The following is a 23,943-nucleotide window of genomic DNA, read 5'->3' as shown; positions in this document are numbered from 1 at the left end:
CCTCATAATCTCGTTCGGTCGATTAGATGTGAAATTATTTTTCGTCTTTTAAAATATAACAAATTTTAATCCTTAAAAATATAAACAAATCTTTATTTTATTTTTTTTGGATTAATAAGGGTATAAAAACGAATATTTTCTTCTTTCAAAATCATGTTTCATTTTATTAATCGTTAGTTGGTTTAGTGGTGATTGGCGTTGAACTTGGTAGGGAGGGTCGCGGTTCGATCCCCCGCAACTGCGATCGGAAGGGGGCTGGAACTACTTGATGTCAGAACTGACCCCGAACCAGATTCAACTGGTGGTGAAAAAAAAACCCATTTTTCGTTTTTTATACCTAATAAATATAATTTTGACATGACATTTTTTTAACATATGGACTTGAAAAGATTTGACATAATAAATGGAAGTCAAAATGGACACATTTCTACTTCTCTTCGATGGTAGTGCTTATTTTCAATAAGAAATACTCCCTCAGTTTCATATATATAACCAATTTTTCACTTTTTAGATTCATTCAATAATTGATGTATCTGGACCAAAAAATGACCGAATACATCAATTATTCAATTAATCTAAAAAGTAAAAAGATGCTTATATATGAGACTAGAGGGAGTAGTATCTATTATGTAATATCATCGGAGCAAAACATATTTTAGTAGTTAATATGTACCACTTCTTAAATAAGCACCTCTCTCTTCATTAAAATATAATTTTGTGGGATTCATTTATAAAGATGTAGAGTTATTCATATGACACATTTAGTTTTTTTTAAGAGGTGCTAGATTGAAGGAATTTAATGTTTATTAAGTACTATTATTAAAAAATTATAAATAAGTATGTGTACATGTGAGGCCATTTAAGTAGGGATGGTAAAAAAACCCAAACCCGAGAGACCCACCCGAACCCAAACCCAAGTCAACGGGCGAAACCCGATTTGACTGGGTTTGGGTTTGGGTTTGGGTGACACCCGATAAAATGGGTGTGGGTTTGGTATCAGTCAAACCCACACCCGAAACTCATACACTCACCCGAAATATTTTATAATTACCTAATTACCCCATAGTCTCTCTCAATTTCCTTGGAAGACTTTAAATTTTAGTTGTAATTTAATTTCTTGAAAGTCTATGTTGTAATTTCTTGAAAGTCTATGTTTGAATTTCCTTGGAAGACCTTAATTTTAGTTGTAATTTAATTCAAAGTCTATGTTGGAATTTAATTTCTTAAATTTACATATTATTTTCAAATGTGATGCGGGTTTGGGTGGAAAAAACCCGAACCCAATGGGTGTGGGCGTGGGTGTAGTTTTGTCACCCAAACAACCTTTGGGTTTGGGTGATGATTTCGGGTGTGGGTTTGGTAAGTGTCAAACCCACACCAATGGGCGCCCGTTGTCATCCCTACATTTAAGTACCTAAAATTGAGTTTGACGCATTTCCAATTCATGAGGATTAGACAGTGGAATTAAATGTCATTTTGAAATGGAGTTAAGTTTCATTCCTTAGACATGTGTTGATACCATTATAATTTAAACAAGGGTTGATACCATGATGATTTTGTTTATATCTTGTTGATCATTGTTTGTTTAATTATGGTGATTGCTAATCATTTAAAAAGTTAGAACAAATTATATTTGATATTCCTCATATGACATATAATGAAGAACTACATAATGAATAATCTTTGGCACACTTGCTCTATTTCTAAATATAGTCGTTTGTCTATAATGTTGTCTCCACTAACTTATCTGCCAATTTATGTTATTTATGCTAAAATTGTCTCATATGGGAAAGTCTTCTATGAGACAAGACAAGTGCCCTAATCTAAAATGCCATAAGGCATAAAAAGGTATAGCAAAAGTAGCATTAACATGGCTACTATTACAAGTCAAATTGACAGTTTTATTTGAAAACAAAGAATGTAGACAAGGCATAGCAGGATGAGTTCCATTGACCATCAGTCTAAAGAGACCATCTGCTTGATCACCCAAACCAATCGTCTTCTTGGAGGTCACTTCCTGTATAAGACCTTTGTTAAAAACAAGTTGCAGACATATATAGGCTATTACAAAAGAAATGAACATAAGAATAGACATGAAAGGACAATAAGTTGCAGACCTTTGTTTCATATCTCTTTGTTAATATTACCTTAGCTCCTAAGTCTCTTCCATTCACTTGACTACTTAAATAATGGATATTTGCTTCAAATATGTATCCTTGTGAAACAGATTGTGAATAACATTTCAAGGCAATGAAATCAAACCCTAATTTCTAGGAGAAAACTAAAAATTCAAATATACTTACCACAATTCTTGTATTATAGCCTGGATGGTGTGGAATATGTGGATGTCACATTAATGAACACAATGTCTTGACAGTAGCTTGTCCTAAATCCTAGTACACAAATTATCAACTGCAAAGCATCACATATATATCAGGAACACTTAAAATAATAAATAGACTATAAAGACTCAATTCATTGATTCATAAAACAAATTAGGAAAATCTGATTGAACTCGGTAGCAATAGTCGTAGCCATTTTTTTCAAAAGTTTTTAGCAAGTTTATAGCCTGAATGATGAAGAAGACACCATTTTTATAAATACCTGAAAGTTGGTGATATAAAAGCTAACAAATTATCAGTATTCACTAATTCTTTCACTAATTGCATACAAATGATGGTTTAGAAAAACACAGAAAATAAAACCACAAAGCCATCAATTTTTCATAGAGGCGTTTTCTCAAACACTTTGAGTGCTCACTTTCACAATCAAATGAGAGTTTTCAAATGCAATCAAAGCTATGTACCTCACCAACTCTCACTATAGTAAGGAATTCAAAGAATGACAATAATTATTTCTATCTAAATCAAACTAAATGTAAGTATGAAATTATAAGTGATCTACTTATACGGTGACAGAGGCATCACAAAATTGAAGAGAAAAATGAAATATGGAAATGAACATTGAAGAAATTGCAAAAATATAGTAATATAGTAAATAGCCAAGAAAATATACCTTCAAACTCCATTTCTCTTAACAGCAACAACGAAAAAATGCAAAAATCAGAAATAAAAATTGAAATTGAAAATAAATAAATTAAGTAAAAATATAAAATAGTGTGAAAAGAGGTGGAGATTGATTTTTGATTTGAGACCTGTAGACAGAAGCTTCAAAAGAGAGAGTGAGAGATTGAAGGGCAAATAGAAAGAATCAGAATGAAGAGGGAGGGGGGAAAGAGTTTTTGAGAGATTTTTGAAATTTGAATTTGGAAAAGCATTGGTCAAAGCTTGTATATGGGATTGTAAAGTAACAGCTTTTGATTTTTCACCAAAATGGGATGCTGAAGATGGAGAAAGAAAAGAAGGAAAGCAACGTGGGAATGAAAACAGAGTGAAAGCGACGCGACACTGTGTGTTCAACTTCTTATTGTCTGGTTTGGGCTGAGAAAACAAATGGATGGGAAGTTTTCTCTCCCGACCCCCCCCATTTCTTTTATACCCCCCGAATTTCCGTTTTTACCCTTGGGGGTACTGCGGTTTATAAAAACCGAAGTCTTTTGACATCTTGAAACATTTCGGTAAATGCGAACCGAACGTGGTGTTGACATCGTTCGGTATCCACGAACCGAATGTAGGGTTGCTTCGGTGGATATTAACCGAAGTTTTGATTCGGTTGATATTAACCGAAGTTGTCTTACATATGAACAATTTCAGTAAGTTCGTTTTATTTTGAAAAACAAACCACAAAACTCCTCTCTTCCTTTCTTCTACACATTTGCGGCCAACTTCAACATCCAACTTCAAATCACATTTCATCAAGTAAGTTTCTTTCCTTTATTTGTCATTCTATGCATTCCTCATTACCATGACATTTCAAATTCATTTTTTGTTCTTCCGTATAAAAATTCCAAAATTTCAATATCTGATTATTGAGTTAAATTGTTGATTATGTTGTTTGAATCGTTGATTATTGGTTAGTTGTTAGATTGGTTACATACTAGCATGAATGAATGTTGCTAATTGAGTTAAATGTGAATATGAAGCTAATTGAGTTATAGTGTACTCTAAGTGTTTGTCAAAATGTACGAGTGAATATGAATGCATGTTTCCATTTGAATTATGTTTCCATTGTTGCAAGAATCATGTGTTCGATTGAATTATAAGTATTGTATTGACTGTGAATTTATTTATCTATGTATAGATATGGAAGAAAATCTACCTAGGGGTAGGCATGGAAAGGCAATCAATGCACATGCTTCCGCTCGTAGAGAGCTTGCTGCAAATCATCCGTCCAAACGAGGTCGTCGCAAAGGACCAACTCCGGGGCAAGGTACACATGATGCCGAGGCGGGTGGGTCGCATACACGTGGACGGACACGTCTAGGACAATCATTGGTGGTGCAAGATGAATTTGATGCCGACCAATTTTTAAATGCGTGTTTTGATTATGATGATCTTGGATCACCACAAGTCTCACCGCAACACTCACCGCAAGATGAACCGCAAGACCCACCGCAACAACCACCTCGACAACAACGGCGCAAACCAGTACGCCGAAAACCACCAAAGTGTTCACGTAATGATGATGAAGTAGGTTTTGGAGGAGGACCGACGGATTTGTCCTTGTTAACGGAGTACGATAAGCATATGGCTATTCCGATATGGTATGCAGACCCAAATGACAAAGAGGTAAACCAATTTAAAATACGACGATTATTTTATTAAAAATGTTGTGATTACGTTAGCTCGATAATTTTTTGTGTTATTTGAATTTTTCAGATTTTAGCGGTAAATTTACGTTGCATCGCCAGCGGAAAAAAAGTTATTAATATACAAAAACCGTCCCGCCGCACGGACAGATGGTTTTGGGATGTGGTTGAAGCATCGGGTTTGGAGCCGCTTACCCGGACTAATTTTAGCGTGCTTGACTACGGGCTCCTCTGGGCATTTGTTGAAAGATGGCATACGGAGACGAGTTCATTCCACATTCCATTGGGTGAGCTGGCCATCACATTGGACGATGTCCAGTGTCTGTTGCATATTCCGATCGAGGGAAAGTTTCTGAACCATGGCAAAATGTCAAGGGATGAAGCGGCTGACATGGTTAATTCATTTCTAGGAGTTGATCGGAATGTTGTTATGGGTCATTTTGCCAAAATGAACGGGCTCCATCTGAAGCATTCTGACGTGGAGGATATCTATAGTGTTAACCACGGATTAGCTGATAAAGCTGTTGCTGAAGGTAAGTCGGCGCATGAGATTAAGCTGTATAGGGACAGGTCCATACGGGCTTTCTTGCTATTTTTGGTCTGTTGTACCATATTTAGCAACAAAAGCAGTTACTACGTGGACGTAGTATACCTGCAGTATTTTCAGGATTTGTCGGCTGTCCGTGAATGGAATTGGGGTGCTGCTGCTCTGGTTCATTTGCAACATTATCTGGATGATGCGTGTTTGGTGACAGTGAATCAGATGGCTGGGTACATGTCTTTGCTTCAGGTAACATAAACGTGCGCTTACGAAAATTATTCAACATGTATGATATGTAATGTCCGTCAATATAATGAAACTTGTTTGTCATGCTTTCAGGGCTGGATAATTTCTCATTTTCCGGGACTTAGCGTGTGGGCGCAGGATCCTATCTATTCTGAGGGCATGCCTCGAAATGCAAAGTTTGTTCCCGGAGCTGGACATAGGGAACCAAGTAGCTATAGAAACAGTTTGGATAATATTCAGACGTACGACTGCGTATTCAGTCCATATGATGATCACCGACACGTCCGCCCTTTGATAAATTCATGCTGGTTTTCTGGATGGTTGAGATGTGGTAATTTGAAAGCAAAGCATTTGCCTGAACGCGTGCTTAGACAATTTAAACATGTCCAAGGCATTCCTAGAAAACCGGATTTGTCTGCGACTCCGGGGATGAGCCTATGTGAGATTGATCGTGTTTTTATGGAGGAGTTGGATTTGAGGATGATTGCTGAAGAGATGAGGGGTCAGGCTGTGGTTAGCGCATGGGACCATGAACCTGGATACATGACATGGTTTTACAAAGTGTCGCATCCAGTTATGCGACCCGTACAAGCTCCGGCGTCACCACCAAGGCCACCTAACTTAGAGGTGTTGATAGAGGCCGCGGAAGCAAGGAATGACCCTAACATGCTTCAGGTATGCCGTGGTGTTAGGGATGAGGTGGAGAGGTCACTTCGCGAAGGTGAGGCGGTGGAAGGAACTCCTGTTCATGGTACTTTGCGGAGGATTTTGAATTTGCTTAACCCTGTTTTGACGTGTCGGCGACTTAAGCGGGGTAGAGGGAGACGGTACAACACTCGAGAGTAGGCTTAGCTAATATTGTAACTCAGTTGTTGTTTAATGTAATTTTATTATTTGAATTTGTCGAATTTGGATGTAGTCTGATTCAAACAATTTGGTGTATTTGACTACGTTTAATTACCCGTTACCTTTTTTAAATTTCCGTTAACGTGATGTGTCTAATACTCAGCTATGTTATGATAGTTTATGATGTTACATAAACGTGCAAGACCCAAAAAAAAAAAAAAGATAATTTTGCAATTCATTTCGGTATCCAGTTACCGATATCTGGGTATATTTCGGTATATGGTAACCGAATATCATTTCGGTAGATGTATGCCGAAACAACCTAATTCCAGTGAACCGAAGAAAATTTCGGTATCCAGGTACCGATATATGGTAACCTTTCGGTACCTGATAACCGAATATACATTTCGGTAAATGTATGCCGATTAGATCATATTCAAATGAACGAAACAAAATTTCGGTATCCACGTACCGATATCTGGGTACATTTCGGTACCTTGTAACCGAAATAACTTTCGGTTTATTTATGCCGAATACGTCCTGTCCAGTGAACCAATGAAAATTCCGGGGACTAATTACCGAAATCTGGGTGAGATTCGGTACACAACTGCCGAAAACGCTATAGTTCGGTTCGCATGTACCGAAATTAACTAATATATTTACAAAAACTTTAAACGTTCACCATTTGCGCCAAAACGGTTTGCAACAGAGGCTAGGGCGATTTTGGAGGTTTCAATCGCAAATTTAAGGTTTCACCAGTAGAACGACAATTTCTCTCTTCTAAACATTCAATTTCTCCCTGATAATCACCAAGCTCATCTCTACAAGTAAGTTTTCAAACTCAACTCTCTCATTTTCTTGCTTTTTTTTTTATTTTTTTATTTTGATTTGTTAATGCTCGTGATTATTGTTTTGATTCCACTAAATTTGGGGTTGTATTTTAATTTAGGGTATATGATTGGACTTGTATAGGGTAATTTATTTTAGGGCATATGAATTGGATTTGTATTCTTGTTTATGTGCACCAAGTGTTTGACAAAATGCTTGTATGAGTATTGATTTATGTATAAAAATTGTTTGAATGAGTAACCGATGAATATTGATTTCGTAGATACTTATGGTGACTGTTTTCTTGTAGGAATCATGACGGACGACAAAGTTGGCCGAACAAGACGTGGCGGTGCAAGCAAAGCACATAGCTCTGCACGTAGACAGGCTGCGGTCAATGTAGATAAAATTCCAAGTCGAGCTAAAGGGAAAGCAGTTTCAACCACGATGGATGAGCCTCGACCGGAGGATGCAGAATCGCAAGACGAGAATGAAGACGTGGAAGAAAATATTTCTGAAGAAGGGGAAGAGGAAGGGGAGGAAGGGGAGGAAGGAGTGGATGACGAAGCGGAGGAAGCGGATGAGGAAGCGGATGAAGAGGGGGATGATGATGGGGAAGAAGAAGTTGATGAGGAAGCGGAAGAGGAAATGGAGGAGGAAGAGGAGGCTGAACAACCACCACCAGAACCTAAAAAACCACGGAAAAAGGTTACGCGAGTAACACAAGGAAGGAACCCACCACGAGTAAAACCACCACCAGTTACATGTTATGATGGTGGTCCGTCTGACTTGTCTTTGTTGCCGGGATTTGGAAAACATGTTGTTGTACCGTTGTGGAAAGGAGAGGTAAGTTACGATTCATATAACACTATTTATTTTCGATGTCGATTGTTATGAAGTGTAATGAAGTGTAATGTTTTGCAGCTCCAATCCCGGTATTTGAGGGTAATGAACAACGGGAAAAAAATCAACAATTTCAAGATATGTCCGAAAGAGTACTCGTGGTTTTGGAATGTCGTTAATGCGTCCGGACTCGAAACTCTGCGGCGGACAAATTACAATCACACCGATTGGGGTCTGTTGACGGCATTTGCAGAGCGATGGCATCCTGAGACCGGAACTTTCCATCTTCCTATTGGTGAGATGACTATAACCTTGGACGACGTGTCCTCATTGCTTCATATTCCGATTACCGGAAAAATGCTCGACCACAACGGAACGTCATGTACAAAGGAAGATGGTGAAGAGATGTGCGTAGAGTATCTGAACTTCCCTATTAGTAAGTGCAAGAAAGAGTTTCAAAAAATGAAAGGAGCACATATAGGGTTTAAGGCGTTGAAGGATTTGTATCTCGATAATTTGAAGGATGCCTTGAAAGCTGAAAGGTTAAAGAAGCCTGCTGAAGATGTGGAATTCCTCAGGGAATGCACCATTAGATGCTATTTGCTCTACTTGATCGGTGCAACCATTTTCACCAACAAAAGTATGCAGTACGTGGACGTCATTTTTCTTACCTACTTGCGAGACCTCAGTTTAGTTAACACGTGGAATTGGGGTGCTTCTGGGCTGGCATATCTGTACAACTACTTGGATGCTGCAAGCCGCCCGAGATGTGGAAATCATGGTGGTTATAACTGTCTATTTCAGGTATACATACAAACTCAAAATGCGTTTTGCCTTTTAACTGAATGTCGGTTGTTATAATTAAATATTTTGCTTACCCATATCATGTGTTTTCAATAGGCCTGGATTATGGCGCATTTCAAAACTTTTGGTGGACGTTTTGTTGATGAGAGATACACCCACGACAATCCCTATGCGGCAAGATTTTTGCCTTTAAAAGGACCAAAATTTCCAGGGCAGCATAGGTCCGCATTGGATACAATGCGCATGGATGAAGTGGTGTTTTGCCCATATGAGGAGCACCGGCAAACCAGACCCTTTCAAGATATCAGTTGGTACACTGGTTGGATTATGTGTGGAAGTGCTATTATCAATCCACACTTGCCAGAACGTGTCCTCCGACAATTTGGACATGTCCAGTCTATCCCTAGGCACCCTGATGTATCTGCAAAGGCTGGTATGAATCGGTTTACGATTGCTGATGCATTTGCTTCCTACCTGACTGCCAACTATGTGACAGAGGAGATGCGAGGACCAAAAGTTGTGCGTGCATTTGATACCGTACCCGGATACATTCCATGGTTATACCGTGTTTCTCATCCGAAGATATTGCCACCGGTTGAAGCGGATCCACCAACACATGCTAGCCTTGAGGAGGACAACGTGAGTGGTGAATGCGACGTGTCTGAAGTGACTAAGAAGGTTCGAGCGGATTTGAGGAAAGCGCTCGATGGTCAACTCAATTTGGCCGATGCTTTGGTGGTTATTGAAAAAGCCTACACTGATTTGGAGCCTGTAGATGCATATTTGGTGCGACGGAAGAGGAAAAGAGACTCGGGTGAAGGAACAAAGAAGAGGAAGAAGAAGAAGAAGACAACAACGGAAGATGCCGGAACAAGCAGCTTGTAGTTTTTTATTTTTTGTTTTCGCTATGTTTTATTTTTTTTTAAATCCTGCCGTGTACAATGGAACAACTTGTCCGTATAATTTCGTTTTGCTTGGGATGTATGAACATGGATTTATATTGAATGCGGTTTCCATTTAATTTGTTTTTTTATTGGATTTGGATTGGATTGTATGAATTTCATTTGAAATACGATTATATCCGAACAGGTGATTTCGCGTGGATATGATCCCACGGGTGATACATAGTTTAAAGTCATTTGTTGGGAAAAGATATATTTCGGTAAAACTTTGCCGAAACATACTAAAACAGTGAACCAGAGAAAAATTCGGGAGGATATTACCGAAATCTGGGTAATATTCGGGTTTCAGTTACCGAAATTACTAGTTCGGTAAACTTTTGCCGAAATTACCTATTTCCAGTGACCGAGTCAAAATTCCGGTACCTAAATACCGAAATCTGGGAACACTTTGGTATGCTTTTACCGAAATAGTATTAATTATAACTTCAAGAAAATGAAACACACTTAGGCAAACTAAAAATCACAACAAAGATGAAAAGGAAAACACACTTAGGCAAATTAAATAACAAAACGATAACAACACGGTCGCATCACTTAGTTTGCCTATTTGGGTCTTCCGGCCCAACAAGACAAGCAAGGATGGCTTCAACTGATCTTGTCAGTGTCGCATCTAGCTCGATAGGTCCCGTGGAGGAGTACTGCTCGAAGATTGAAAACATAGTTTCAACATCATCGTTGTTTTCAACAGCCATACGAGTGAAAGCAACGCGTCCGTCAGAACCAATTGATGGCTTTCGATACAGGAGATTTGATACCGTTCTATTGTCGTTCGGGTTGTTGACGGTGCGATTCAGTTGGTACAGCTGCTGTTTCAGACCTTCGAACGTTTCACCGTCATTGATTCGAAACAAATGCGGTTTTCCATCGCCGAAGTAAACTGCCGCAAGAGTAGATCTCATTCGTTGTGTGAGTGAGACATCCATTTTCCCGTTATTTTTTTTCTGTCGAGTGTTGAATTCAACAAAACACGTGAATTTAAAGATGGGTTTGGTGCACATTATGGCGGTAGGTGAGCGTTAATGAGGTGGATTGGTAGTTAGCGGAGTTAGGTGGGCTTAAATGCGGTAGGTGGGTGTTGATTCGTTTGGGCGAGCGTTTAGAAAATTTAGATGGAGCATAAAAAACGTGCAACATAAAAGCATTCATTAATTAAAAGGTCAACATCAACATAACTGAAAAATCAGCGATAACGTAAACGAAAATGCAACGACAACATAACTGAGAATTCAACATGAGTAACCAAATTTCAGTTTGTAACTACTAAGGTAGCATACAAACGTGGATACTTCGGATCAACTTCTACCCCATTGAACATGTCGTTCACATCGTCATCATTTTTCAACTCCTTCCACTCGTATTTTCGCGGTTGCTCATCATATCCACCGACATTATCACTGGCCAGGTCGATTGTCGATTCGTAATACGCAATTTTTTCTATTTTGATTTGTCTGCCGTATTTGAAGCGATACATGACTTCGATCTGGCGTTTAAGAGCTTGAATAGTCGTCAAATTGTTCGACAGGTCAACGCAGAACAACTCGTCGTTACCGCGAAACTTAACTGAAAATGCATGAGATGTCGCCCTATTGTTATTAACAGACCGATTTGAAGCACTCATTTTGCGAAATTGTTCAAACGTGTTTTTCACAACTATACACATACGGCGGTTTTATACTACATTCAATCTAATTACGGCCACATAATTTCGTCGGTGTAGTTTTAACCACAACTAAATGTCGGTGTAATCTTGACCACAAAAAAAAAAAAAAATAAAAAAATAAAAATTGTCGATCCAATCTCGACCACAAAAAGTGTCGGTGTAATCTCGACCACATATTTATATGATTTTTAACAAGTTTTCAGGCATATGCTTACATCTTTTCTACCCCCCAGTTTTCTTTTATACCCCCAGTAAACAGTTGTAAATTTAAACACATTTCGGTTCGCATTCCCCGAAGTTTATGAGTTCGGTTAATATTAACCGAAGTCTACTGTCATACCCCCTTATTTCGGTACCAATCTACCGAAAATTTCAGTGGGTCACTGGAATTTGTACGGTTCGGCAGATGTTTACCGAAAGTTTAGTTCGGTAACTATTTGCCGGAATAACAACATACTTCGGTACCAATCTACCGAAAATTTCGTTTGTTCACTGTAAATAGGCGGGTTCGGCAGATATTTACCGAAATCTGGGTATATTCCGGTACCTAGTTACCGAAATATATTTTCATGACAACCAATGATATTGTAACTCACGACCTTCCATGGAATGACATCCACGCGAAATCCACTGTTAATGCTGTTCATCCAGACACATTCATATTGGAAAAATTATTCATACAATTACACAACATCAAAATTACTTCAACCAATATCATTATATTGACACAAACAATTACACAACACCAAATCACTTCAATATATTTCATTACAAAATGGATGTCATTACATCTCGATTCATATCATTACAAAATGGATGTTCTTTACATCAAAATATATAACAACGTAAAATACATTAAAATAGGCCAAATGATCAGTCAATCACCAATGGAGTTTCTCTACTGCCTGCACCAACTATTTGGATGGGGACAACGTTCTCGGTGCTCATCATCTCCTCGAACCTATGTTGCGCAGCTATGAATGAATCTTCCCAACCCAAACTTTGTTTAGCACAATATTGCTTCCACGACTTGTTTGATTTGGGTATCGGACACCCAAGTTTAAGCTTTACCAAAACATAGTGATCCGGTAACGCGCCAAGGCAAATAACCCTTGAAGACGGGTTTGGTGACGGAATGGAACGCAATGGGAAAAAAGTTTCACAAGGGCCGTTTTGAAGTATGGAGAGCTGAACAACTACTCTATCCAATATGGTGGCCACGATATGTCCCATATCCGGCAACGTGAACCATTTATCCATCGGTGCAACACTATTCCTAATACTAGTACGTTGTCTCGTCCTCGGGGGTGGGAGTAGTGCATCACAGATATATTGGTAACGCTCCTCGCAACCAAATATAGCAACATACATATCCTTATTCAATCGCAACTCCCTGCTCATGTTGCACCGTATCAGTTCAAAATCATCTTCGTTGCCTCTCTGAGCCAATGCAACGGCACGGTAACCACAATAGCCGTCGCCGTCCACGTTGATGATATCTTCAATGAAGGGATGCATGAATTTTGGCATGTGGTTAATTCCAAAAATTTGAGATGATGAGGTTAGTGGCAATGGGTTGGACACAGTGAGCGGAGCTTCAGACACCGTAGGCATAGGGTTTGATGCGGTAGGTTGTGATGATGATGGCCTTGAGTGGGATGGAATTGACGGAGACGGCTTTGACGATTGCGACGCTTGTGTCTCCGTGAAATATTCTTCAACATGCTCCCATCGAGACTTATCTCTGCTGGTGGATCTTGTTCCACGGACCACCTTTTTCTTTTTAGCCCCTTTTGATTTTACATTTGTGTTCGGAGGCTCCACATCGGTGGTTGTAGGATACGCAATCTTGCGGAGTTGATCTCGGATCTCATTTTTCATGCTTACATCAGCTGTCCTCAATCGTTCCTAAAACAAACAAAAAAAAATATGCCATTAAAAATTAAAAACCAACGCATAATGATCGTAAAATCGTAAAATAAGTGTATTATGCCTTTAATAAACACGCACCTGAATTGCTTGCCACTCTGCCGTGCACGCATAATCGTCCTCGACGTCACCACCAACTTCTTCATCTTGGAAACAAATTATCTTCCAATGTTTGTAAACCTCATCGAGTCTAATAGGCCTATTGTGGTGCAGTTTCTTGGCAATCAAACACGCACATGGCAGCCCGTAGTTAGTCCTCATCAGACAACCACACTTCATGCTATCCATACCAGTAAACTCGACTCTTTTTGATTCAGTGTGGATGTATCTCATTGCACGTCTAGAGATTTTAAACATCAAAGTCGAGTAAAGTGTTTTCTTCCGGTATGTGTGTCCATACACAGACATGTTCTGGCCAAATTCAGTTTGCACTTGGGTGAATTGATTGCCTAACATTCTGTGGATCGATTCCCAACCCTTCACCAAATCACCGAGACCGTCGGTCAAGTAACTTTTCAAAACACCGTGTGCGCTTTCGGCTCTATTTGTCGTATGGTTGCCCATGTGCATATGCTTGTCCACCCATGCACTCACGAGCTTCTCTTTGTCGGTGTCCAAAATTGTCTCTTCAACGTATCGAACAAATTTTGGCCACCTCTCACATAACTTCCTAAAAGCCATAACATTTTCAGTATACTCGGCCTCAGTAGACGAATCTAACACATCCTCGAACGCCAAACAGACTCTTTCCCTCATGTCCGCCGCCTTGACCTTTTCCCCATCCCTCACCTTGACCAGCTCGACTGCCTTGGTCCTCACATTCTTCTTAACATGGAACCGACAAACCAACGCCGCCGCTTCTGGAAACACAGCCGGAATAGCATTCATCAAAGCTAAATCTCGATCCGTCAAGATAACCTTCGGCAAATTTGTCTCACGCCTTAACAAACAACGTAGTTGTTGCAGAGCCCATATAAAGTTGTCTTCCTTTTCGTTACTGAGCCAGGCAAAAGCAACGTTGAATGTCTTCTCGGTCGAAGTGAATCCGACTATCTCAAACAGCGGCATTTTGTACTTGCTGGTTTTGTATGTGGAGTCCATCATCAGCACAGTATGAAAAGAGTTGAATAAAGTTATGGACCTCGGATGTGCAAAGAATATATCTTGAAGATGTTCTACTCCATTTTCAACAACCGTCCGATACTTGTAGTAGTACTTGTTATCATCAAGCTTCTTGCATAAGTGTTGCATCTCAGTCATGGACGCCCTCATTTTAACTCTGTACCTATGACGAGCGTTGTACACTTGCTTTGCAGAGGTCTTGTTTTCCGGATCTCTCTCCTTTAATGTGGACAATATGTTTTTTGGAGCGACCGCATTCCTTGTCATCTCGTCCATAAATTCCTTCTCTTGCGGTTTCAAACGCCCCGCCACGAGATGCCCTTCAAGCCCTTTGTCCAACTCGTGGTTATGCATACCGTTGACAACAGTCAAACGCCATAGTTTTGTTGCCTTGTTGTAATACCCACGGAGTCGGAAAGGACATTCGCATTTTCTTGTTCCGGAGGTATCGGATTTCAACTTCTTCTTGGCTGGAACATACTTCCCACTACGTTCACACTCTAACACCAATTGAGCCTTTCTCTTCTCGCCCGAATCGGATCGCCTAACTATAATTGCGAACCTTAAACTTTGCGACACGCTTCGAGCCCATTTGATCAACTCATCTCTGTCGTTCTCTTCCCTATCAGTCGCAAAATGAGACGATGTGTCAATTTCTATCGGCTGCGGCACATTAGGAGGACTTCTTGGTTGACCAGCTGGAACAATGCCCGTTGCAAAAAGGCCAAGCACAACAGGTCGCCTAACTTCGACAACTTCGTTAATTTCGCCTTCCGTAACTACAGCATACGCAAATGAAAAAACAATCAATCAACCACACATAATATTTACAATCCTATTACAACACTAATTAAACACATAGGACACTATGAAGTCAATATGAAGCCAAAATAAAGCCAAGTCAATATGAAGTACAGTTTATAAGTCAATATAAAGTCAAGTCAAGCCAAGCCTAAGTCTAACGCAGAGGATCAACATTTCGGTTCGTATAAACCGAAGGTCACATAACCTGACTTCGGTTTATATTCCCCGAAGGATTACTGTCAGAAACCTTGCGAGAACAGAGTCTATGATAGCAAGAAAAAACGAATTTAAATCGGTGGTTACCTGAGTTTTGTGCTTTGGTGCGTGTTGAATCCATTAGATGATGCTTCAATCTCGATTTCAAGCCTCAAATGCGTCAAAAGTTGATCTTCTTTCCGTAAGCTTTTCAAATTCTCGTTTTGTGAATAATAAGAACTGACAGCAGAGTATTTATATATAGAAACACTTCGGTTAACATTAACCGAAGTAATTCAGCGAGTGGTTTATATAAACCGAAGTCCATGGCCTGCGGTTCGTAAAAACCGAAGTCTATGGCCTGCGGTTCGTAAAAACCGAAGTCTCTTGACAAAATTTTTTTATACCGCAAAGGGCAAAATGGGATTTTCGGGGGGTATAAAAGAAATGGGGGGGGTCGGGAGAGAAAACTTCAATGGATGGAAACAACTTCTTATTGGCCCAGCTTATCAAAAAAAAAAAAAAAAAACTTCTTATTGGCCCAAGTTTGCATGTTCAGCCAAAAGAAGAGGGAAAATTCAAAAGTTTGAATTTTCATCCAACTCATGCATCCAACATGGCAACATAACTAAATAGGGAATGGAAATAATATTTTTTTAACGATGATTTGGCAAGAATGTGGTTAGAGGTGGACAAATAAGCAAAATTTCCCTAGCAAAATTTCAACATTGCGGTGAGGCTGAGACGGTTCAACACTTGTTCCTTTCGTGCAGTACTTTTGGTGCCCTTTGGTCTCTTATCAGCTCATGGATTGACTCTTCTTTGGTGACTGCTCAGATTCTTGCAGATCATTTTGTTCAGTTTACAGCTTCAGCAGGTGGTCTTCAAGCACGACGTTCTTTTATGCAGCTCATATGGCTTGCTTGTGTGTGGGTTGTGTGGACCGAAAGAAACCACAGATTATTCAGAGGCTCAACATGTTCGGTGCATCATATGTTGGACAAAATCAAGACTTTTGCTTATAGGTGGTTGAAAGCGACGAGTAGTACGCAAGCTTTGAACTGCCATAGTTGGTGGTCTAGTCCTATGACTTGTTTGGGCCTTGTTTAGTTTCTTTTGATTCTTGTGTTTTGACTCTATTGTAACATTTCTTAGTCTCGTGGCACGTCTTGTGCTGTGTAGACTATTTGCTTTAGTATATATATATATTTCATTTTGGCTTGTTCAAAAAAAAATAAAAAAAAATGAGCAACAGTACTTATCCTAAAATTTTATAGAAATTGTGGAAAAGGTTTGCAAATATAAATAATAGCTCCAAAGTGAGGAATGATTAGTCAGCATGCAAATACTAGTCTCTACGCCACATCATCAAATAAATTTGTTGAGGGACCAACCAAAATTATTGAAATAAAAAATTTACAGGATTAAAATCAAACCTTATATATAGGGACCTTTTGCGAATAGTACCGTATAAGACATTCAAGCTAAGTACCACACAATGTTTTATTTACAAAATAACCCGATCGTAAAATTCAACTCATGCAATCAACGTTGTGAAAATGACAACCTTTCTGCATAAAAAAAAAAAAATACAACCTTCATGAATCTTTCCTTTTGGAACAAACTTCTCTTAAGCTAATCTGATTTTCTTTTTGCCTGCATCATGGGAGGAAAACGCTTATAAAACCTTTGTAATGTAAAGAATAGAAACAGCTAATGACTAAAAATTATTGCAGTGATGAACCACTTTTCATACTAATGTATAACACAATTATGAGCAAGGTCAAAGTAGCATACACAAAAATTAGGGAACATTCTATTAGAGTAATGCATAGTATTAGCTAGCTTAGTTTTGTATTAGCCAAACAAGGCTTTAAGCAATAACTAATCTGTAACTAACTGTGCTGAGTCCGCACAAATGAGCAGTGGTATATAAACAAGGCCTTAGTTTTCTATCTTACCTCGTGTTGTTCGCTGTGTTCATGCAAACCAAGTGGGGATGAAATTCACCAGTACTTTCACGCTCAGATCAGTGCGAAATTGAGGCAGTTACGATCGGAACTCAAATCCATCTCTAAAGGTGAGAAATCTGTTACGGAATATCTTGCTAGCATTCAACTCATCACCGACATTCTTGCCTCCATTGGAGATCCGATCAACCATCGCGATCAACTTGAAGCTATTCTTGATGGACTTCCTGATGAGTCTAATGCTCTTAGTGTGATTATTTAGTATCGCTCTGATCTGTGTCCTATACTCCTATTGTCGAAGCTGAAGCGATGCTTCTTGCTCGTGAAGCTAAGCTGGAGAAATTGAAGAAAGCGGTACTCTCTGAACCTCTCCCGGTCAATGCAGCTCAGGTTCCACCAATTTCACCTGTTGATTCTACTGGATCTAGTTCTGCTGCACCTCATCTGTTAGGTGGAGACTTCCATGGTGGTCGTGGTGGCCGGAGTGGTGGCCGTAGAGGCCGTGGTGGTGGTAGAAGTGGTGGAAGATCCAATGTTCAGCGTCAGATCTGTGAGAAATTTGGTCATGATGCGCGTATCTGTTACCATCGCAACTTTGCCGTTGTTCAACCACCGTGGCAGGTGGCTCCGGCTCGTCCTCCAAGTGGGAATCAGTGGCTCAATCCTTGGCACAGTGCTCAACCACATCCATCTGCTTATCCACCACCAGGTTTTCTCCCTTCCGCTCGTCCTGTTTCTTCAGGAGCTAGGCAAACCTCAAGCCTATCTCACTGGATCTGATGCACAAACCTCACAAGCTTCTCAGCTATGGTACCCTGACTCTGGCGCTACACACCATGTCACCAACACCAACAACTCTGAGAATCTTCTGGACAGTATCTCTCTTTCAGGATCAGATCAAGTTCTATTAGGCAACGGCCAAGGTTTGTCTATCACATCTGTAGGCTCAGCTAAATTTCATTCACCTTACAAACCACACACTAGACTTTCACTCAACAACTTACTCTTAGTTCCTGCCATTACCAAAAACCTCATTTTAGTGAGTCGGTTTGCCCGAGATAATGCTGTTTATTTTGAATTTCACCCTGATTTGTGTCTTGTCAAATCTCAGGCCAATTCTGAAGTGCTTTTGCAAGGAAAGCTGGGCAAGGATGGCCTCTATGTCTTGGATTCTAGCATCTCTACTGCACCACAAGTCAACTCTATAGCTATAAGTCCTAATACTTCTTTTAATTCTACTGCAAATAATCCTATGTCTAGCCTAGGTCCATCTGTTTACACCATGTGGCATAATAGGCTAGGTCATGCTCATCATGAGGCTCTTAAAGCTACTTTAGCTATCTGCAATGTTTCTTTACCTCATAAATCAAATTTGGATTTTTGTAGTTCCTCTTGTTCAGGCAAAGTGCATCGTTTACCCACTCTTTGTTCACTATTGTAGTTATGATTCATTTCATCAATACAATATAATAGATTCCTCTCTTCTTCTCTATGATACTCTCAGTTTCTGTTACATTCATTAAAAATTGATTCCATACCAAAAATTTATGATTGACATCTATGTGAAAGCTAAAAAATATTCCCAGCTTGAACTTTGAAATCAGAAGATTGTCTCAATCCAGCACTAACTTTAGCCCAACAAGAATAAAACATATAGAGCAATGTTTCTACTAAGTGCAACAATATAACAAAATTTTCATATAATAACAAAAGGCAAAAGACATAAACCCTGCAAATCATGCAGATAGAAGCAAATCAATTAAAATCAGGATGTGCATATACCAGTAGATCTACTGCTTCAAACAACAACTCTATATGTGCCTTCCTGATGCTGCTCAACTTTCTGCAGATGGTAGATGCAATGGACAAAACAAAATTCAAAGGGTTACTAAGTACACCATTGAATGACAAAGTGAAGGTTAATTTGTATAATTGGCACAGATCCAATGGACAAAACAAAATCCAATCAATTTTAGCTAAAAGTGTTGCAGTGGAGGAAGCTGTTGATACTGGAGTATTGCTTTCCCTTCTCTCCCTGACCATGCAATTATAAAGATTTTTTTTTTTGCAGAGACAGTAAATTATTTTTTTCTGTGCTGACATTAACAACAATAACTATTCTATATTTTAAAGTTGACCCTTGTCTTCTCTTGTATATCTGTCTTTAAAATTTAAAATAATTCAAGACCTAAAAAAATACAGATATGCGCTTGTGAAAATCTTATTGCTTATGCCACAATGAAACGAGAGGTGTCTAAGGGAGAAACCTGCGATGGCTGCTGCGAGAATAGGATGACGAAAAAATACGACTACAGGGAAGTTAGAACAGGGTGACAGGAACGAGGGGGAGAACACCACTGCAACGAGAGAGAGCCGACACAATGGACTAAACCACGACTACTACAATTACAATGGTGACAACGGTGTTTGAGGACAACGGAAGTTCGACGGCTGATTTGTGACTGTGCTTGGTTGCTGATGTTTCTTAGGAGATTTGAAAGAAACCCTTATTGAGTAAGTAAATGGGGAAGGAAGTTGCATTTAGATGTTTGCGAGCTTGAGAATGAGGTAAAGTGCTATTTATTTAGTTTCATATATGTTTGATAGCTTGCTCTTATAGCGCTTGATGTCATAAATGTTGTATAAGGTGTTTAGGGATATTAAAAGTGTTGTACAAATACCGTTATTAAAACTTATTTTTGGCATAGTAGACACATGTAAAGATATTTCAAGGTTTTTCTAAAATCCCGCTATTCAAAACACTTACTCAAAGAACCAAAATTGAGCCAATTCAAACCTCAGCAACAGCTTTGGTTTTGGTCAAGTTTAACATTAGCATTTGATATGATAGAATCTGAAGCTGACCTGTCAAAAAACTGTTTTGCCTTTTTGAATGACTTTATAACCCTGAAGTTGAAAACAGTGTCATTTAGCATTAAATTACTAATTAGGAAAGCAGGATACAGTAGCATGTAGAGATAAATAATGTCTTAAACTCCATACTAACATATGAATGATGACAGCCAAACTTGTTAGATGTTATCTGGTATAGAACAATACCTGCACATCTGCACTTCTTGAATATTTGGAGGAAACGATGGGTCTATTTGAAGGTATCAGTCGCTCCTGGTGAAAAGTATTTATTAACGAACATAAGAGATTTTGCTCAAGTTTATCATTAGCATTTAATATGATACAATCTGAAAAGGACCTGTCTTGCTTTTCGAAGGTATATAATGTCTTTAAAACCCTGAAGTTGAAAAAAGTGTCATTTAGCATCAATATTTGTTAAAATTTCAAATTACTAATCGGGAAAGCATGATACAGTAGCATATAGATATAAATAATGTCTTAAACTCCATACTAGCATATGAATAATGACAGCCAAACTTGTTAGATGTTATCCGGGATAGAACAATACCTGGAGACCTTCAGGTTCAGGTATTGAATATTTAGAGAAAAAAATGGGACTATTTGAAGGTTTCTCCGGCTGAAATACATTTATTAATGAACATCAGACCATTATCTAAACAGGAAAATACAAGCCAACGACAGAATGTAGCGATCCATCACAGACCGGCACGGTAATTCTGACACTCCTACATTTTGGAAACAAAAACATGGAGACATCTAATCCACAACAACCAGTTTGTTCGTTACCTTAAGAGAAATGGTAGTAGTAACAACGAAATCACCTTTAGAATATTGCAATCTTGTGTTCAACCACTAGGACCAAAACAAAGAAAATAGTAACACAATTAGAAAATCCCTTAATCAATTGTATTAATAAGGAGTACACAAATCCTTACAATACAACAAAATCCCTTAAATATTCAAACAAAATACATTCTAAGGGATTAACCTGGCAGAAATTGCGCACCAATCTTGTTGTGACTACGAAGATAGAAACTGAGGCGACAACTAAAGAAAGAAAGAAAAGAAATGCGATGAGTAATAAGATAAAATTGCCATGAAGAAAAAGAGAATGATAAGGAAAAAGTACAAACTCAAAACAACTATCCCCGTTTGTTCTTCCTCTTTGGGTTTGGCTTCGACTTTACGGTAAATCTGAGATAACAGATATAAATATGCTCGATCGATGATAGGTAAGAAGGGGGAAATCTCGGCCGCCAAGAAACGACAGAACTCGTCGTAGGGTAGGTGAGATAACTCGTACACGACGTGGCGAGTTAACTCTTCATCGGAGAGGAGGTATATCTGGGTTTCGGAGAGGGAAGTGAGCTTGCCTGTGAGATGGCGAAGGATATTTTTCTCGCGGTCGGAGATGGGAGCGAACTTGACATTGCGAAAACGAGAGCCGCCGTCAAGTTCGTATTGAGGAGGAGGAGGCATTGTCACCGTCGTGTATGCTGCAGCTTGCTTGCTTGCTTTGCTTGATGTAAATACATAATAATCACATGTAGTAACTGTTTAGGTTTAGGATTTATTTTTCCTTTTAAATTATTTTAAGAGGATAAAGTGTTAATTGATTCTTGGTTTGGAGGAACAAGGTAATTGTGTAATTACTTTTTTAAACTCCCTACTTTAGATTAGATTAGAGCATCAGCATTATCCTTTCATCCTAAATTTTGTCTTATAAAAATAAATGTTAATAGATTATTTAAAATAAATTTAAATAAATTTTCCTTCTTTTAATTTAATAAAAAAAAAATTTCTCCTTTTTCACCACTAATATCCGGTCCATTGGACCTCATAATCTCGTTCGGTTGATTAGATGTGAAATTATTTTTCGTCTTTTAAAATATAACAAATTTTAATCCTTAAAAATATAAACGGATCTTTATTTTATTTTTTTGGATTAATAAGGGCATAAAAACAGATATTTTCTTCTTTTAAAATCATGTTTCATTTTATCAATCGTTAGTTGGTTAAGTGGTAATTGATGCTGAACTTGGTAGGAAGAGGGGCTGAAACTACTTGATGTTAGAACTGATCCCGAACCAGATTCAACTGATGGTGAAAAACAAAAAAAAATCATGTATCATTTTTTATACCTAATAAATATAATTTTGACATGACATTTTTGTAACATATGTACTTGAAAATTTGACATAATAAATGGAAGTCAAAATGGACACATTTTGAACATTAAAAAAAAAAATCACATTGACAATAGTTTGGACAAAAGTTTGTTATACCATCTTCAATGGTAGTGCTTATTTTCAATAAGAAATATTCGTTCTAGTCTCATATATAAGCAATTTTTCACTTTTTAGATTCATCTAATAATTGATGTATCTGGACCAAAAAATGACCGGATACATCAATTATTCAATTAATCTAAAAAATAAAAAGTTGCTTATATATGAGACTAGAGGGAGTAGTATCTATTAAGTAATATCATCGGAGCAAAACACATTTTAGTACGTAATATGTACCACTTCTTAAATAAGCACCTCTCTTCATTAAAATATAATTTTGTGGGATTCATTTATAAAGATGTAGAGTTATTTATGAGATGTAGAGTTATTGATATGACACATTTAGATTTTTTTTAAGAGGTGCTAGATTATGAGACCCGTACCTAAAATTGAGTTTGAAGCATTTCCATTTCATGAGTATCAGACAGTGGAATTAAATGTCATTTTGAAATGGAGTTAAGTTCATTCCTTAGACAAGTTTTGATACCATTATAATTTAAACAAGGGTTGATACCATGATGATTTTGTTTATATCTTGTTGATCATTGTTTGTTTAATTATGGTGATTGCTAATCATTTAAAAAGTTAGAACAAATTATATTTGATATTCCTCATATGACATATAATGAAGAACTACATAATGAATAATCTTTGGCACACTTGCTCTATTTCTAAATATAGTCGTTTGTCTATAATGTTGTCTCCACTAACTTATCTGCCAATTTATGTTATTTATGCTAAAATTGAAAATGTCTATAATACCATGAGAGGCATCAAAGGAATTGAGTAAGAACTCAGGTCCATTATCACTTCTAATGACTTTAGGGGTTATCTGATGTTGGGTTTGAATGTATGTAATAAAATTTTGAACATGAATAGAAACTTCAGCTTTGGATTTTAACAAGATTATCCAAGTATATCTACTAAAGTCATCGACTATAGTTAAGAAATATCTATATGGTTGTGAACAGATGCAATGGACAATGGACCCCATATATCAAAGTGTAACATATCAAAAATTGTATTGGAATTAGATGTACTAATGGGAAAATAAGGCTTCTTTTGTTTTGCATAGCTAGCTTCTTTTATTATCAACAGTAATGTTAGGATACAATTGTCTCATATGGGAAAGTCTTCTATGAGACAAGTGCCCTAATCTAAAATGCCATAAGGCAGAAAAAGGTATAGCAAAAGTAGCATTAACATGGCTACTATTACAAGTCAAATTGACAGTTTTGTTTGAAAACAAAGAATGTAAACAAGGCATAGCAGGATGAGTTCCATTGACCATCAATCTAAAGAGACCATCTGCTTGATCACCCA

General features: G+C 38.2%; 5 protein-coding genes and 1 long non-coding RNA gene across 15 annotated transcripts; 2 read left to right on the top strand and 4 right to left on the bottom strand.

Moving 5' to 3' along the window:
• Positions 1–1,653: 1,653 nt before the first annotated feature.
• On the bottom strand, positions 1,654–3,117 carry LOC123906740. Of its 3 annotated transcripts, XR_006809014.1 has the most exons (4): positions 3,016–3,117; positions 2,304–2,412; positions 2,118–2,215; positions 1,654–2,017 (listed from the first exon to the last, which is right to left on the bottom strand). It is a non-coding gene; the product is annotated as an uncharacterized LOC123906740 (long non-coding RNA). The 3 variants fall into 3 exon arrangements; XR_006809013.1 differs by having other exon boundaries at positions 2,118–2,412; XR_006809015.1 differs by having other exon boundaries at positions 2,118–2,393.
• A 532-nt stretch (positions 3,118–3,649) lies between these two features.
• Positions 3,650–6,541, top strand: LOC123906721 (protein MAIN-LIKE 1-like). 2 transcript variants are annotated; one of them, XM_045956690.1, is made up of 4 exons: positions 3,650–3,818; positions 4,201–4,688; positions 4,779–5,498; positions 5,589–6,540. In XM_045956690.1, the coding sequence occupies exons 2-4, from the start codon at positions 4,203–4,205 to the stop codon at positions 6,339–6,341; spliced, it is 1,959 nt and encodes a 652-aa protein (XP_045812646.1). In that variant the 5' UTR covers positions 3,650–3,818; positions 4,201–4,202; the 3' UTR covers positions 6,342–6,540. The 2 variants fall into 2 exon arrangements, with proteins under 2 accessions (XP_045812646.1, XP_045812645.1); XM_045956689.1 differs by lacking the exon at positions 3,650–3,818 and having other exon boundaries at positions 3,896–4,688; positions 5,589–6,541.
• Positions 6,542–7,484: 943 nt separating this feature from the next.
• LOC123904357 (protein MAIN-LIKE 1-like) lies at positions 7,485–9,972 on the top strand. The gene is made up of 3 exons (XM_045954033.1): positions 7,485–8,015; positions 8,094–8,816; positions 8,913–9,972. Exons 1-3 carry the CDS (start codon positions 7,485–7,487, stop codon positions 9,699–9,701), a joined length of 2,043 nt encoding a protein of 680 aa, XP_045809989.1. The 3' UTR covers positions 9,702–9,972.
• A 336-nt stretch (positions 9,973–10,308) lies between these two features.
• LOC123904356 lies at positions 10,309–10,701 on the bottom strand. Its single transcript, XM_045954032.1, has one exon. The coding sequence runs from the start codon at positions 10,699–10,701 to the stop codon at positions 10,309–10,311; it is 393 nt and encodes a 130-aa protein (XP_045809988.1).
• A 1,283-nt stretch (positions 10,702–11,984) lies between these two features.
• LOC123906718 (PKS-NRPS hybrid synthetase cheA-like) lies at positions 11,985–15,925 on the bottom strand. Its single transcript, XM_045956688.1, has 3 exons — positions 15,597–15,925; positions 13,449–15,268; positions 11,985–13,346 (listed from the first exon to the last, which is right to left on the bottom strand). Exons 1-3 carry the CDS (start codon positions 15,628–15,630, stop codon positions 12,312–12,314), a joined length of 2,889 nt encoding a protein of 962 aa, XP_045812644.1. The 5' UTR covers positions 15,631–15,925; the 3' UTR covers positions 11,985–12,311.
• Positions 15,926–16,812: 887 nt separating this feature from the next.
• Positions 16,813–21,906, bottom strand: LOC123906728. Of its 7 annotated transcripts, XR_006808984.1 has the most exons (9): positions 21,466–21,905; positions 21,321–21,379; positions 21,119–21,184; positions 20,880–20,948; positions 20,670–20,708; positions 20,519–20,584; positions 20,324–20,365; positions 19,241–19,301; positions 16,876–17,144 (listed from the first exon to the last, which is right to left on the bottom strand). XR_006808984.1 is itself a non-coding variant. In XM_045956706.1 (8 exons), exons 1-7 carry the CDS (start codon positions 21,809–21,811, stop codon positions 19,257–19,259), a joined length of 690 nt encoding a protein of 229 aa, XP_045812662.1. In that variant the 5' UTR covers positions 21,812–21,906; the 3' UTR covers positions 16,885–17,144; positions 19,241–19,256. The 7 variants fall into 7 exon arrangements, 5 of the variants coding, with proteins under 5 accessions (XP_045812662.1, XP_045812664.1, XP_045812667.1 ...); XR_006808983.1 differs by having other exon boundaries at positions 16,813–17,144; positions 19,241–20,365; XM_045956706.1 differs by lacking the exon at positions 20,324–20,365 and having other exon boundaries at positions 16,885–17,144; positions 21,466–21,906.
• Between the last annotated feature and the right edge of the window lie 2,037 nt (positions 21,907–23,943).

Source organism: Trifolium pratense, linkage group LG2 (assembly GCF_020283565.1).
Source record: "Trifolium pratense cultivar HEN17-A07 linkage group LG2, ARS_RC_1.1, whole genome shotgun sequence".
Classification (NCBI taxonomy): Eukaryota; Viridiplantae; Streptophyta; class Magnoliopsida; order Fabales; family Fabaceae; genus Trifolium; species Trifolium pratense.
Note: the sequence above shows the minus strand (reverse complement) of the source record. Positions and strands in the feature narration are given on the sequence as shown.

Bases quoted from the DNA above. Each gene is read 5' to 3' on its own strand.
- LOC123906718 (XM_045956688.1), bottom strand. From the start codon at position 15,630: ATGGATTCAACACGCACCAAAGCACAAAACTCAG. The intron at 15,269-15,596 runs GTAACCACCGAT...CGTATGCTGTAG, and splicing joins CACCAAAGCACAAAACTCAG to TTACGGAAGGCGAAATTAAC. The intron at 13,347-13,448 runs GTGCGTGTTTAT...TGTTTGTTTTAG, and splicing joins CAGAGTGGCAAGCAATTCAG to GAACGATTGAGGACAGCTGA.
- LOC123904356 (XM_045954032.1), bottom strand. From the start codon at position 10,701: ATGGATGTCTCACTCACACAACGAATGAGATCTACTCTTGCGGCAGTT.
- LOC123906721 (XM_045956689.1), top strand. From the start codon at position 4,119: ATGTTTCCATTGTTGCAAGAATCATGTGTTCGATTGAATTATAAGTAT. The intron at 4,689-4,778 runs GTAAACCAATTT...TGAATTTTTCAG, and splicing joins CAGACCCAAATGACAAAGAG to ATTTTAGCGGTAAATTTACG. The intron at 5,499-5,588 runs GTAACATAAACG...TCATGCTTTCAG, and splicing joins GGTACATGTCTTTGCTTCAG to GGCTGGATAATTTCTCATTT.
- LOC123906728 (XM_045956706.1), bottom strand. From the start codon at position 21,811: ATGCCTCCTCCTCCTCAATACGAACTTGACGGCGGCTCTCGTTTTCGC. The intron at 21,185-21,320 runs GTTAATCCCTTA...TTTTGGTCCTAG, and splicing joins TGGTGCGCAATTTCTGCCAG to TGGTTGAACACAAGATTGCA. The intron at 20,709-20,879 runs GTATTGTTCTAT...TTTCAACTTCAG, and splicing joins CTGAACCTGAAGGTCTCCAG to GGTTTTAAAGACATTATATA.
- LOC123904357 (XM_045954033.1), top strand. From the start codon at position 7,485: ATGACGGACGACAAAGTTGGCCGAACAAGACGTGGCGGTGCAAGCAAA. The intron at 8,016-8,093 runs GTAAGTTACGAT...AATGTTTTGCAG, and splicing joins TACCGTTGTGGAAAGGAGAG to CTCCAATCCCGGTATTTGAG. The intron at 8,817-8,912 runs GTATACATACAA...TGTTTTCAATAG, and splicing joins GTTATAACTGTCTATTTCAG to GCCTGGATTATGGCGCATTT.